The sequence below is a fragment of the Gymnoscopelus braueri genome, assembly GCF_963280865.1.
Source record: "Gymnoscopelus braueri genome assembly, chromosome: 16".
Classification (NCBI taxonomy): Eukaryota; Metazoa; Chordata; class Actinopteri; order Myctophiformes; family Myctophidae; genus Gymnoscopelus; species Gymnoscopelus braueri.
The window spans coordinates 22312333-22327131 of NC_137616.1; the positions used below are offsets into that span (position 1 = coordinate 22312333).

Sequence of the window (14799 nt, forward strand, 5' to 3'; positions counted from 1 at the left end):
TGAGTCAATGACCTTCCATCACAGACATCGCAGTGTCAAACAACAGGTGATTGTAATCAAATAGCAGGTGATTATAATTAAATGACAACCATGGCCAATGAGCTGTGGCTAAACACCCTGTGAGAATGAAGATGAAAGTGAAGTATTGAAAAAAATGTACCACATGTGCAAAATGTTTTCCTCTGACACAACTTTCCTTCTCCTTTAAAGTTTCAAATCCAAAAGCTTTATTGATCCCCAAAGGGGAGATTAGAGGAGACCAGTACTGTCCAAACAAAATAAATCAAACCAAAGAAAAATGTCTGTTTTTATGCATGTTAAGCAAAATAATGAATGGAAAGGACAAGGTACGTTACACTTCACTGAAGAAACAGCCTCTCTTACTAGTAAGCATTCCCATCAGAGCAGCTGTACTGTATGTTATCAGCAGAGTTGGTCTGCTTGTCTCTACGGCACTGAAGTCAAACTGACTTAACATGATTTCAATGGCACAAACCTGATTCAGTTGAGGAAATTCAGTTGATGAGGTGAAAGAATAACTATTTTTTACTTAAGTAAAAGTAGCAATACCACAATGTAGAAATACACTGTTGCAGCTAAAAGTTCTGTATTCCACATTTTAAAAGCACAAAAGTATTGGGATCTAAATATAGTTATACTGGAGTACCAAAAGTTAAAGTACTCACTGTACAGAAAGTTCTTTTTTTTATTATTTTTTTCCAAAACAAATCTACAAGCTCACAATGCATCGCTTCACGAGGTGTTATAAGCTTGTAGATTGGGTATTTTAAAGTAGACTAAATATAAAATAGGGCTTAATTGGTCAATGTATGTTTCGTAATAACAATCCAAACCTACAAAGTAACTTCAGTAACTTTCAAATAATTGTAGTGAAAAAGTACAATATTCACCTCTGAGATGTAGTGGAGTAGACGTCTAAAGTATTTAAAAAGGGACATACTCAAGTAAACCACCACAAAATTGTACTTAAATGTAGCACTTGAGTAAATGTACTCGGTTACTTTCCAGCACTGTGTAAATGTAGGGAGAGATGAAGGATTGAGTTGACGGTGGCAATAGAGCCCGACCGATCACAGTCACTGTCATGCAATATCACCACCTACAAACCCTACTGCAAGCCAAGAAAAACCCTGCTGTAGACAATCACATGAGGGCAAAATGCCAGTTAAGTAACAGGGACAGTGGTGGAAAGCATTTAGTTCATGTAATAAATCTAGACATGGGCATATTGTTACCAGAGGCAGTAGAATGGTACAGTGCAGGAAGCAGAGATAAAACACTGGACAAAAGCTGAATGAGATGAGGCGCTTGCATACGTGCAGACGTGTGTGTGTGTGTGTGTGTGTGTGTGTGTGTGTGTGTGTGTGTGTGTGTGTGTGTGTGTGAGTGAAACTCAACAGTGTGTTTGACAAAGTTGTTAAAAAGCACTCAATCTGGGCTTTCTCAATAAGCTTTCAGTGAGGAGTGGGGGAGCGTGTGTGTGTGTGTGTGTGTGAGAGAGAAAGAGAGAGAAGTGTATTTGTGTGTGTGTGTGTGTGTGTGTGTGTGTGTGTGTGTGTGTGCGGCCGTGCGTGCATTTGTGTGTGTGTGTGCACGTGTGTGTGCGTGCATGTGTTGGTGAGGGGTGCTGTCAGGTTGACATTTTGGCTCCATGAAGCTATAGGAAGGAACGATTAGGGCTGCTAAGAGACCAACCTTGCCCCATCTTGTCTCTTTACACACGTGTGTGTGTGTGTGTGTGTGTGTGTGTGTGTGTGTGTGTGTGTGTGTGTGTGTGTGTGTGTGTGTGTGTGTGTGTGTGTGTGTGTGTGTGTGTGTGTGTGTGTGTGCGCGTTAACTCCTGATTACAACAGGGAGCTCTAAAGCCTTCAGTCTAATGCAATAGAAGTGCGATCCATCAGACACCCTGGCGACCTCTGGTGACCTCTGTCAGCCAGTGGCCAAGCTAGACGGTGGGAAAGCAAAGCAGTCTAGGCCAGGGTCATCCCAGCTTATGAGGATACTGCTGCTATTTTATCACATGTGGTAAAGGCTTTTTAACAGTTGTTCTCAAACTTTTTCATATCAAGGACCCCTAAGTTAATATGTATTTGGCCGCCATCTGAAAACATTTTGTGCCAGGGACCCCCATACTAGATTTGTGTTGTTAAAATGTTTTTAAAATATTCAAATAAAATTCTGGATTATTTTGAAAATAGCATATCTCTCAACGTGAGCTTGTAGATCAGCTAATATCAAATAGCCGGGGTATGGTTGAAGTAGTTAAACTGCTTTCGATGCTATATTAACTAATTTTGCTGGGGACCCCCTGGAACCCCATCAAGGGTCCTTGGAGGTCCCCGGAACTCACTTTGAGAACCACTGCTTTAGAACACCTACAAAAGCTAAATATTGCACTGTTTTTAAAGCTGCAATTTGTACCTAAGAGCACCTCTGTAACGCCCCATTGCAGGGGCATTACATTGCACGCCCCCTCTTCCACACACACACACACACACACACACACACACACACACACACACACACACACACACACACACACACACACACACACACACACACACATTTTTCAAAGGTCACCAGCAGAAAAGCCCCTGTGAAACCTGTGTCCAGGTGACATACCGTATGCTGTGATGCATGTTAAATGGTACATATAAAGGGCACATCAGAGACACATCAGGAATCAATGTACTATGCATGATAATCCTTTGTGGCTCTGTGGTAAACGTTTCCAGTTGAGATGTTAAGGCTCTCGCACATATATCCTAAACTGAAGCAATGAGCCCTGCACTTGACAATGATCAGTATTAGGTCTGGATTTACTGACCATGAAATCGCGCTTGATGGTAAAGAAAGGGGAGGGAGAAAGAAAGACTGGGATTAGGTCTATTATTAACTCTCGCGTTATAGAAGAAGGAGAACTCCTTCTAACGCTATGGACCGGAGCTGATCTACGATGTATGGCTGATCGGTGGAAAACTAGTTAAAATAATTGTAATACAGCCCTGTTTGTCTTTGCCTGGGGAATTCTGAATAGAAACCTTGTAAAACGTACATACACAAGAGATGACATCGTCAGAAGAGAGGAGGAGAGAGAGAGAGAGACAGAGAAAGAGAGAGAGAGGGAGAGAGGGAGAGAGGGAGAGAGGGAGAGAGGGAGAAAGGAATGAGAGAATAATGGTCTCGTTGCGCCTGAGCACCTCTTCTCTGCTGTGTCCACTAGGTCAATGGGACTCGGTGCGTGTGGTCTCTCTGCCAACCCCCCCCCCCCCCCCCCCCTACATCACCCCTTCTCTCTCGCATCCTGTCTCTCTGCTATCATCCTCTCTCATAGGACCAGGTCTGTATGGGACATCCCATCCCATCCATGCATGATAATTAACCCATTTCTCAGTGGATGCTTCATTCATCAACATAAAGCAACATTTTTCCACAGATGAAGTCCATTAACACAGTGGTTCTCAACCTGTGGGTTGAGAATCAGATGACAGGGTGGGGGGTCCCCTGATCTACAATTTAAGGATTGATTGATTGATTGATTGATTGAATACTTTATTATTTTGTATTTTTTATTTTTTATTAGGACTTTTAAAACCTTTTTAATACCTAAAAAAGAGGGGGGGAAAGACCCTATAACTGCGTCAAAAGTAATCAACAAACTATATTATAAAAACTGGGATAATAAAGAGGCAAACATTGTGAAAATAGCAGATCTACAAGCTCACAACGCCTTGCAGCATGATCGTGGTGTCTGAACTGAATCAAACTGTAATGCCTCAACTCCTACAATTCCAAGTGCTTGTCAGGGTGGGGACCCCCACCCTGACAAGGGTGGTCCCACCCTTGTTCAAATATGATTATTTTGAGGGGTCGCGGGCGGCCTGAAAAGGTTGAGAACCACTGCATTCAGAGAGCATTTTCTACACACACTATGCAGACTAGAGCATATAGCAGAAAGTCAGCTGTTACTGCAGCGCTGCTCTCCAGCCTAATTGCAATACATTCTAACAGATGTTCAAACATTCATCCGTCACCATGCAAGTTTAAAACAATTAAGTAGCCTGTTGCCTTCGCCAAATAGCAGGGTGAATTCATTAGGATAAACCAGACCATCTTTTGTTGATATAATTTCTCTTTGAAACAGGTCACAATGTGAAAACCGTTGTACATCGTATTGTTTATTATACCAATCTTCTCTGACAGTCCCATTTGAGTTTATATAGGGGAACTTTTTCATTCATCTTTGTACTTTAAATAAAAGTTATTTATGGATGTAATTTGCATAGCTGCTAAAACAAGTGCATTGCCAATAAACCAAATACAATTTCAAATTGAAATAGCTCAGGGATAATTGAAGTGTAGCCTATAAATCGATGCAGATAATGGATGAGCGTCGATGCCAAACAGCTTCCTTACCGTCTCGGTTGTCACAAAATCACAGGTGCAGCAGCTTTCTCATAATTCTCCCCAAAAAGGCGCGTCTTCGCAGCAAAACGCCAAGTTCCCGACAAAATGTTAGAGGCTATTATTCTTCAAGCAAACCCCAGTCAGCTGTCTATAAGTCCTTAAACTGCACGAAAGTGATGGAAGAAGTGAATGTGTGGTCCTCCTGCAGAGTCAACAGCTCACTGATGTAGAGTGAATATTGTTCAGACATTAAGGACCAAACCCACTATAAACCATGTGACGCGAACACAAGTCTTTAAAACACCAGCTAACAGTCGCGGCTCAACTCGTGCAGACAGTGTCCTGTTACTGTATGTATCTGAGCTGAAAAGTCAACTATGAAGGAGAAACTTCACAACTTTGTCACGACACTACTGCTCCCTCTAGTGGGCGTGTTCCGGCATTGAGGTCGAGGCTGCCAGTTTCTGCCTAATTTAGCATTTAGCCTGCTTGCAGTGGTGGAAAGTAACTATAAGTAGGTACAGTTACTTGAGTACTGTACTTAAGTAAAATGCATTTTAAAAAAAAACTTTACTGGAGTATTTCCAAATTTCAGTACTTTTACTTCTACTCCACTACATCTCAAAGGCAAATATTATACGTTTACTCCACTACATGTATTGGACAACTTTAGCTACTAGTTACTACTTTGTAGATTTTAGAATATTATTAAATATTGCATGACGATCCAGTTGTGCGCTGTCGACACGTATCTTCCCATGCAATGCCGACATTTGATACCTATAGAATCCCGTGACCCCAACAGTCGTTGGAAAAAATAAAATCAATAAAAAATATTCGAGATTATTTTCTTCTTCTTCTATCAGCCAGAAGCACGTGTCACCTGACTGTACAATAAACAAACCATTGCTGAAAATTTAAAGCAGTACATTGGAGTCCCATATTTCGATAGGTTACTAATTTCGGTGAAACATGGAAGTGTGGGTTGCGCGCATCCGTGTCAGGCGGAGTCAAGAGAAGGGCTGGGCAGGTAAGATACTGTTGACTTGTCTCTCTCTGCATTTACAGGTAAAACACTCCTGGCTTTTGGTTACATATTATTGTCGATGGAAACATGTGTTCATATTTCATGGTTCGATACGGTTGGGATCTACGTGGATGATTATTATAAGAAGAAAATGGACGCTGACAGGAAACTTTGTGCCGAGTTGCTTATAGATTTGATAAAGTAACGTGGTCGAGGATAGCCTTCAATGAACAGCAGGGAATTGCGGCAATTCGTAGCTGATGTAGACAACAATAGGCACAGAACTGTGCTTTTATGTTTCAATTCAATAAGGTGGCTTGACCATGTGATGTTACAATGTGCCACAGGGTGGTAGGATTGTATCACTGGATTAGTGCCTGGACAATATAGGCCAAAAATGCCAATAATATATGGCATTGCGGCCTAAAATAGGTTTTTCACATAGCCTAGAGGGGGAAAAGTCCCCATGGTGAGTATTTCTCTAGTCTAGACTTAGGATGCTGCTGGCCTTGATTGATTGATTGATTGATTGAATACTTTACTAGACAGAAATGTAAACAGCACGAAGTACAGTCAGACATTTGGGCTAAAAGGATAACACAAAAAAGTCCTGGGGACTTGTATCATTCAATTCATCATCATAGCAAAGGAATAACACTAAAACACATATGATCAACAAATATAAACACTGTATGTACAAAGTAGAAAAAGGGGGGAAAAATCGGCAGTGAGTGAATGCCATCACCTTTCTAAGGGAAAAGTGAGTTCCCCTTATGATCTCCTGAAAATTTGATTTTCAGGCCTGTTTTGAAAGGCAAATTTTTAAGGTGTCGGGGCATTCCCCATTTTGGTGGCAGAGTAGTAGAATGAGAACTTTCTGAGAATTTTCCCATGTTTGTTCTACACTTTAAGATGGCTGATTCCTTTGTTGACTCTTAGAAACTGGACTCACTGTCTCACACACATTTTCAAAACATGTAAATGATATGCTGAACTCCTATGCAAGGATCCTGTAGGCCAGTCATATTGAGATGTAACTGATCAAGCAATAGCATAGGGGTTTATGCTATTTGAGCATGTCACTCACTGATGCCTATTGTACCTAATGGGAAAAACAGAGAGACCGCATAACATGGGGGAAAAAACACCGTTATACTACATCTGCAACACAGTGGTGATGCAGAAATAATGGATGATTTCATTCAGTATTATTTTGTGCTGGAACATAAAGGTTAATTGACGCATGATCCCAATTTAAACTGACCCATCCTCCATTCTGCCCCACAGACCATGTAGTCTTTTACTCTTTTTTTGTTCGTTTTTTGGAACCCCTTCCCCTGTAAAGGTCTCCACTCTCTCTGTATGTCACTTACTCCCCTGGGACCTTGTTATTGCCTCATCCAATACCAAACCTCCTTTAATTACAACAGGAAATTAAATTCCTATATTTACAGCCCGATAACAAGACTCTGGCCCACTGAAAAGGTCACATCAACAGTTTACTAGCTTTTGCCCTATAGCATGCAACCCAAGAGGATATGGCTGGGAGGAAAGCCAAGTGAACCATAAAGGTCTAAGAATACAGGATACTTTTTTACCTCATTTTTTCCTTTTCTTTTTTGTAGCCATCTAATGTCACCTTGCTATAATGTTACACTGTAAATCCTCATAATGTTCAGCCTTACAAGGTACTTAGAAACTCATTATGCATACTGTACGCAGCATCTAGGATAGTTAAGGAGCCAGAGGTATAGCCAAAATTAGGATTCTAGTTTAATTTACAGAGCTTGTCATCAAGATGACCTTCATCAGGACATGTAAACAATACAATGCAATGCCCCCCATAATCACATGAACGCTAGCGTCCCTATTTTGGGCATGTCATAATAGGCAAACATTTGACGAAAAGAGCAGATCTACAAGCTCACGACACATTGCAATGCGTTGTGAGCATGTAAATCAGCAATTTTTGCTGGGGAAAGTAAGAACTAGGGCTTAAGTAGTTAAAGGTTTTATTTGGCCGTAGTAAATAAAATAAACTTAATGTGATAATCATCACAGGTTACTGTGATGGAGGGTGTGATGGTGCCGTCAAAGCGTGCGTCACTCTGGTCTGTTCAGGAAGTGTGCGACTGGATACAGGAGCTATACCCAACCACACTGAGCACACTCCACATGGCCATCATCAAGCACTCTATATCAGGTAGGAGACATGCATATAGGTGCCTTGTATATGCCACAGCAAACAACTGTATACACTCCATTCCTTTTATCATTTCTTTATTCATTCATTATTTGTCATTATACTTTTGGTGCACGTTTTCAAAAGTTTTCAAAAGGATTCATAAATACCCACACAATATAATTATATTATATATATATATATATATATATATATATATATATATATATATATATATATATATATATATATATATATATATATATATATATATATGCCCATCTATAGATATATATATATCCATATATGCCCATCTATAGAGATCTCTGTACATGTCTTTAGTATGATGTCATCAGTATATGCCCATTATATGTGCTTGCCCCCTTTTGTACCCATATATTTTGTACCCTGACTGATTTGTTTGCGCCTGATGCCATGATGACACATTGAGGTTAGATAACACACTCCATATTTGGGCGTACTTGCATTTGGAACTTATATGGTTATGAGACATACTTAGTGAGACAGACATAGTGACATGAGCATGACGACGTGGTCCGCTGGCCGGCCGGCCGGTCCTCCCTTAAGCCAAATGTGATTGCGAACGCGGAAGGAGGCGCGGCAAAGCCGCGCCTCCGACCAAGTGGAGCTTACTATATCACCGTGCTTGGGTTGTGTGTGTGTCTGTCCCTTATTTATGGTCTGTCCGTGTGTGTTCACGCTCTCATTGGCTCGCGCCCCCATGTGACTCGAAACTCCGTGCTGAAATGCCAGCAGCTGCACTGCCTGTATACAGCCGGCAGAGTGCGGCAGAGTGCACTACTAACGTGTGGTTGAAATATAGCAGCCACAGTCAATCTGCGTTCGCTTCCAGCGTTCGCGCGTCTTACTTGTATAAAAGAAGATGCTATAGTAATATATTATGTATTTAATTAAAAAACATTAATAAAATCTAAGATTTTCTAATTGATGAGGACATTTTGCACTTTTTGACAAAGTGCTAGCCAAAACATCGATAAATGGTGGGCTATGGATCACCAAAATCAGGATCTGCATTGGACCCAGAAACCTGGCATTGATGGGGCGCTACTTTTCAGTTGGATTTGTTGGAAGTGCTCAAACTAAACTAACTCCTCAGCTCTGTTTTCCAAATGTCATGCCATCTCCACACACGCACACGCACACGCACACACACTGTGCTGGTCCAGGCCGGGCGTTGCTGAGGATGAAGGAGCACCATCTGGAGCGTCTGGGGGTGGAGGCTGAGCGGCAGGAGATCCTCCAAGATGTCCTCCTCCTCAAGGTCCAGGAGGAGCTGGAGAACCTAAACGAGATCTACGCTGGTAAGAACATGGTGATCATTCCACATTTCTATGCGTACTTCTTGTACGGCTGCGCAATATGACTTCATTCAGTATCACGATTATTATAAACTTTTGTCAATCTACAAAAACCCTGCTTTATTCAGTTAGACATCATATTTTAGGCCTACAGTATGTTAGCTGTTTTTGTGTCATTCTTTGTGAATTCATTTAACCCATTTAGACTGGGAAAGAATCTGTGTCATTTTTTGATTTCTTTGGCTATTAAAAAATAGCAGATCTACAAGCTCATAGCGCGGCAGATCTGATTTTCTTTTTGAAAAATCGTGCAAATTTGTGCAAATCTTTGAATAAATATTTTTTTAAGTGAACATTTGTAACTCAAATCTTTGCTTCTGGGGATTCTACAAATGTCTTCTAAGTCCTACAGTTTTTTGAAAAACTTCTGTTTCTATATCAGTGGATCTCAAACCTTTTCATGTCAAGGACCCCCAAAATTATATGTATTTGGCCGCGGACCCCCAAATTTTCACGAGAAAACAAATAAATAGCAGATATACAAGCTCATAGCGCGGAACTCGGTGCCGGGCTATGAGCTTGTATATTTGCTATTTTTTAATAGCCAAAGAAATCTTAAATGACAGAGATGCGTTCCCGGTTTGAATGGGTTAGTAATGTTTGTTCTAGTGATTGTCTAGATTGTTGGTAATCATTTGTGCCTGCTTGGCTGGCGCCCATATTGTAAATGTTGCTTTCTTAATCACCATGCAGTACAAAACTGCACAACTACAAAATGTAATAGTACGTTTTAATTAAATCAATTGTAGTATCGTCCGCTGGGAGAAAACCCCTTATCCATCGCATGTTCTTATCTCCCAGATAAATATTGTTTGTCTTTCTTTCACTAATGCAGAATGTTTTTCTTCATGAGAGAAGATGGCCTTAAAGAAGTCCATCGTATCACGTTCAGTCCATCCGTCCATGTGAAGGAGGGAGAAAGGTTGAAAGAGAAATAATGAGCATCAGTTAAACTGAGGGAGAGAGTGAAGGAAGAAAGCCTTGTTTATGGTGTGAAGTCATTGACAGAGCAAGAATGGTTTTTATAGATTTATTCGTAACCATTTAACCCTGGCATCTCTATTTTGGGAATGTCATAAAATAAAATATTTCAAAAAGTATGCGAAAATAGCCGATCTACAAGCTTGTACATGGGCTATTTCTTTCTTCTAACTAGGGATCAAGTGGTTAATTGGCACTATGTACTAATTTGTGTATCTCTCTGGCTTTTCTCTTTTTTTCATACCTTTCATAGCTTCTTTGTTTTCTCCCTCTGAATCATCATTCTGTTGCTTTCTCTACCTCTTATTTTACCCGCCAGGCCGGAACGGCCGAAGGCAAGAGATGATGTTTAAGCTTCTGTGAGTCCATCCGTCCATTCAACTGTCCGTCCGTCCGTCTGTCCATCCATCCATCCGTCCGTCCTTCTGTGAGCAGCTAATCTCGAGTTCCTATTGGCTTGAAACTTGCACGCACACTCCCAGTAGGCCAAGGGATAACATCCGACATTTTTCAAATCAGCATCATGATGACGCTATAACAGGCCAACTAAACACACTTTCCTTTACTACTGCTCCTACAGAGTTTGTCCAAACCTCACCCAAATTGACACACATTATCTCTGTAGTCAAGTGATCAAGATGTACATATCTGTTAGACTTTTCATATTCCATTCTGATCGGCTACAATTGGCTTTCAAAGTTTGCGGGAGGGGCCTGTTTTGCACAAAATGGCACAAATCCTGAACGCAGTATCCGATTGGCATGAAACTTTGCACACAAACTCCCAATAGGCCTCATGGTGGCACTATAACAGGTCGCAACAGAGCCCTGGTTAGACAACCCGGCCTGGTGGGGCTCATGTGTTCCGAGGAGCACACTTTCCTAGTTCCTGTCTTTGCCTTTCTGTATCACTTTGTCTCTGTCTCCTTTATCACTGGCTCACTTCCTACTTCTACCCGGCCGCGCTCAATTCCTCAGTCAACTTGATACACTATCTGGCTGTTATCTCCGCGAGGCACAACATCATTTCCCCGCATGAATCAGACACATTGCTGATGGTTGGCCATTCACTGAGTAATGGGCTGAAGTGGCTTGCTAACAGCATGCAATATGTGCGGCTGAGTAAATTAGAAGGGAGAGAGAGAGAGAAAGCAACAGAGAGATAGATAAAAGGAATGCATTAGTGCAGTCAGTGTACTGTACTTTCTGGACACATGGCTATTTAACCACTTATACCCTAGCGTCCCTATTCTGGGCATGCCATGATAGGCGTACATTTGACAAAAATAGGTGAGCATTCTGTGAAAAGTAGCAGATCTACAAGCTCACAATTCATCATGTTGTGAGCTTCTAGATCTGTTATTTTTGGTGAAGAGATTTGGCTAGTGGTTCACCAAAATTATATGTATTTGGCCATGGACCCCCATCTCAAAATATTTTGTGCCAGGGACCCCCAGAAGCAAAGATTTGTGTTACAAATGTTCACTTAAAAAAAATATTATTTAAAAAATCATCAAAACATTTTCAATATTTTTGAATAGCCTAATAAGCCAAAGTATAAAATAGGGTTAAAGTGTTTAATTATGCTGGGGACCCCCTGGAATCCCCCAAGGACCCCACTTTGAGAACCACTTTTTTTCCCTCTACACTGTAGCGGGAAAAAAGTAGGAGACCAGTGGGACACCGGTAGGGTTTAAGTGGTATAAGGACCACACAACTGTTAATACATGTCGCTATTCAGCCATGGCCATATCGTATTTACAGTTAATGGCTTTACTTTTGGATTTTCCATTTGTTTACAATTTCTCCAATGTCGCTAAAATATTATGCCAAACCTTGCAGTGATGCTTAGCCAACATTGACACAGAACTGTGACAATGTTTGCTAAGCATCACTCCAAGGACATTGAAGTTTGTTGGTAGTGACTCTAGTGACTATTTTTGAATAACCTTTTCACGTCAATGCAAGCCAATGCAAGAGTGATATTTTCTCAAGCAAGTCTCTGCAAGTTAATATTCATATCTTACTGAAATCATGGCATCCAGCAGCTTCCTCAAAAATCCAACAGACCCTGTTATGCTTTTTAGAAAATGGCCGGTAGTAATATAAAGTATACAGTGACGAGTCATAGGCAATAACTACAACATGCCAGACCACCGGTATGGTCGGTGAGAGTCTATTAGGCCTGTAGGTTATCTGCGGGTTCAATTTGTTGGGGAGAGGGGTTCCAAGCCTCTGTTTTTGTACCTTGTATCTCCATATTTAATTGTTTTATGGTTTTGTTTTAATAAATTAATGCCCTAGTACTTCATCATACAAGGGTGTCACACAAAAGTAGTGAAAATAGCAGATCTACAAGCTCCCAACGTGTGGCGATGCGATGCGTTGTGAGCTTGTAGATCGGCTAAACATAAATATGACTCCAGATCACAGTTCATATCCCGCTTGTGTAATACCTCTTGATGAATTGATTACATAGGACCACAATGGAAACAAGCCAACCGGTGGGCCACGAGGGTATTGCAAGTGGGCCCCAAATAATTGGCAAACACTAAGATTTGAATGATCATATAACATGAATATTTAAAAAATATATTATGTTAAAAAAAATTGCATACTATCAAATAGTGACGTAAGCTATGCTACGCTGTTTCCATTGATCCAATTAAACACAATCGATTGATTGACTACGATCGATATTGAACACGGCCCACCCACCTGACCACTTAACACGGCAGATGGAGACTAAAGACTATAAGACTGTCGAGACTAAAGGAATGATATGAATCAAAATGTGCTGACTAATGGGCTAATCAGGTCTGAGCCACTATAGTCATCCCATAATGACCTCTAAAACCTTCCCCCTCCACACACACACACACACACACAGTGGAATGCAGACGTGAGGAATGTGCTGTGCAGTTGAATGCGAGATTCAACATGTCTGTGAGAAGCAGCCAATGACACTTGTAACCATTATGTTTCTGTATCCTTCCCTTTTGAGAGCATAAAAATGCTGTGCTGTCATATTGTGTGATATCTCTTTTCACTGGTGGTGGTGGTGAAAATAGAAATAGATGTAAGGAGTAGCCTCCTCCTTAAAGGGTCACTTCAAGCTTGACCCTAAATTCCATTGCTCTGATTTGAGATCGTATATAGTTTGGCAATAAATGCCTTATGTATTCTGTTTATTTCTCTGTAAAATGGGAAAATGATGATGATGTCAAACCTGGGGGTCGTCGATGTGTCTGTTTGTACTGTACATGAACAGATGTGCCCGTGGCATAGACACTATGGCAGTCCACGGTAGCACTTGCTATGCATCCTATGTGTATAACGCATCATGAACATACTTATAATGCATTATAATCTGCTCATAACCCTGTATAATCAGATTTATAAGAGCTCATAAATACTCATAATGCTTTATAACCATAACCATATCACATTATAAAGCTTTTTATAATGACTTATAAGTTCAAGTATAAATACATTGGATTATGCTTCTAACACTTGATGATTACAGTTATAAATATTCATAACAACGTATAATGCAATCATAATACATTATACAGCATGTTATAATGACTTATAATGTCAAGTATTATAATACTTCATAATTGCTACCCACTTGGTAACACTTGCTATGCAACCCAAAATGTATTCTCGTAGTTATAATCCATTATAATTAATCCTTTATTATCACTGTTATAATGCATTATAAGTGACAATAAGGCACTATAACAGTGATTAAAATGCGTTATGACAGTGAGTATAAGGCATTTTAGACGTTATAATACAGCATTATTAAATGATCATAAAGTAACAAATGGCCACTTATAATAACTTATGATCATAGTATAATGCATTATAACAGTAATTATAATGCATTATAACAGTGATTTAAAGGCAATAAAAATGTAAAAATACCACCTTATAAAATGATCATAATGTCACAAATGTTCACTTCATAATAACTTATAATCACAGTATAACGCCTTATAAGTGATAATAAGGCATTATAAACGTGATAATAAAGCCTTATAAAATGATCATAAAGTAACACATGACCACTTATAATAACTTATAATCGTAGTATAATGCATTATAATGGTTATGACACATTATAACAGTGATAATAAAGCATTATCAATTGATTATAATGGATTATAACTATGAGAATTAATTTGGGATGCATAGCAACTGTTACCAATTTGGCAGCAATTATGAAGTATTATAACACTTGATACTTATAAGTCATTATAAAAGGCCTTATAATGTGTTATGGTTATGGTTATAAAGCATTGTGAGTATTTATGAATCTGATTATACAGGGTTATGAGCAGATTATAATGCCTTATAAGTATGTTCATGATGTGTTATACACATAGGATGCATAGCAAGTGCTACCAAAATGTCCAACGAATCGAGTCATTTCACATCATCGCAAAGTAGCTCCTAACTAGTGTTAGATGGTGATTAACACTATAACAGAATCAGTCCAAAGCGTTTACAAAACATCTCCCCAGCTGTAAATGTCATTGGCCGTTAAAGTCTTCTGTGGTTTATAATGAATTGTTTATACCCAGTCTTTCAGAATGGTCTCAGTTATGTGTGGATGCGTGTATGTGTTACTGAGTGTGGTGGTGATTATGGGTTGTCGCTCCGGGATGGGTGTGTACCAGGCTGGGATACTACACCACTGGTATGAGGGACATCAAATTACCTCAATAGTTGGCAGATAGCCCTGTTCCATAAAAATGGTTTACATTTCCTCCATTG

General features: G+C 40.0%; 2 protein-coding genes across 2 annotated transcripts in view; one reads left to right on the plus strand and one right to left on the minus strand.

Moving 5' to 3' along the window:
• The window catches only part of scara5 (scavenger receptor class A, member 5 (putative)), a 106008-nt gene extending 101371 nt beyond the window's left edge, over window positions 1-4637 (minus strand). Inside the window, exon 1 of the mRNA XM_080452592.1 lies at window positions 4438-4637. The gene's annotated coding sequence lies outside the window, so the exon portion shown is untranslated. The remainder of the gene's footprint in view (window positions 1-4437) is intronic.
• Window positions 4638-5419: 782 nt separating this feature from the next.
• On the plus strand, window positions 5420-13381 carry LOC308103392 (sterile alpha motif domain-containing protein 12-like). The gene is made up of 4 exons (XM_080453348.1): window positions 5420-5458; window positions 7517-7658; window positions 8846-8980; window positions 9873-13381. Exons 2-4 carry the CDS (start codon window positions 7526-7528, stop codon window positions 9887-9889), a joined length of 285 nt encoding a protein of 94 aa, XP_080309474.1. The 5' UTR covers window positions 5420-5458; window positions 7517-7525; the 3' UTR covers window positions 9890-13381.
• Window positions 13382-14799: the final 1418 nt, after the last annotated feature.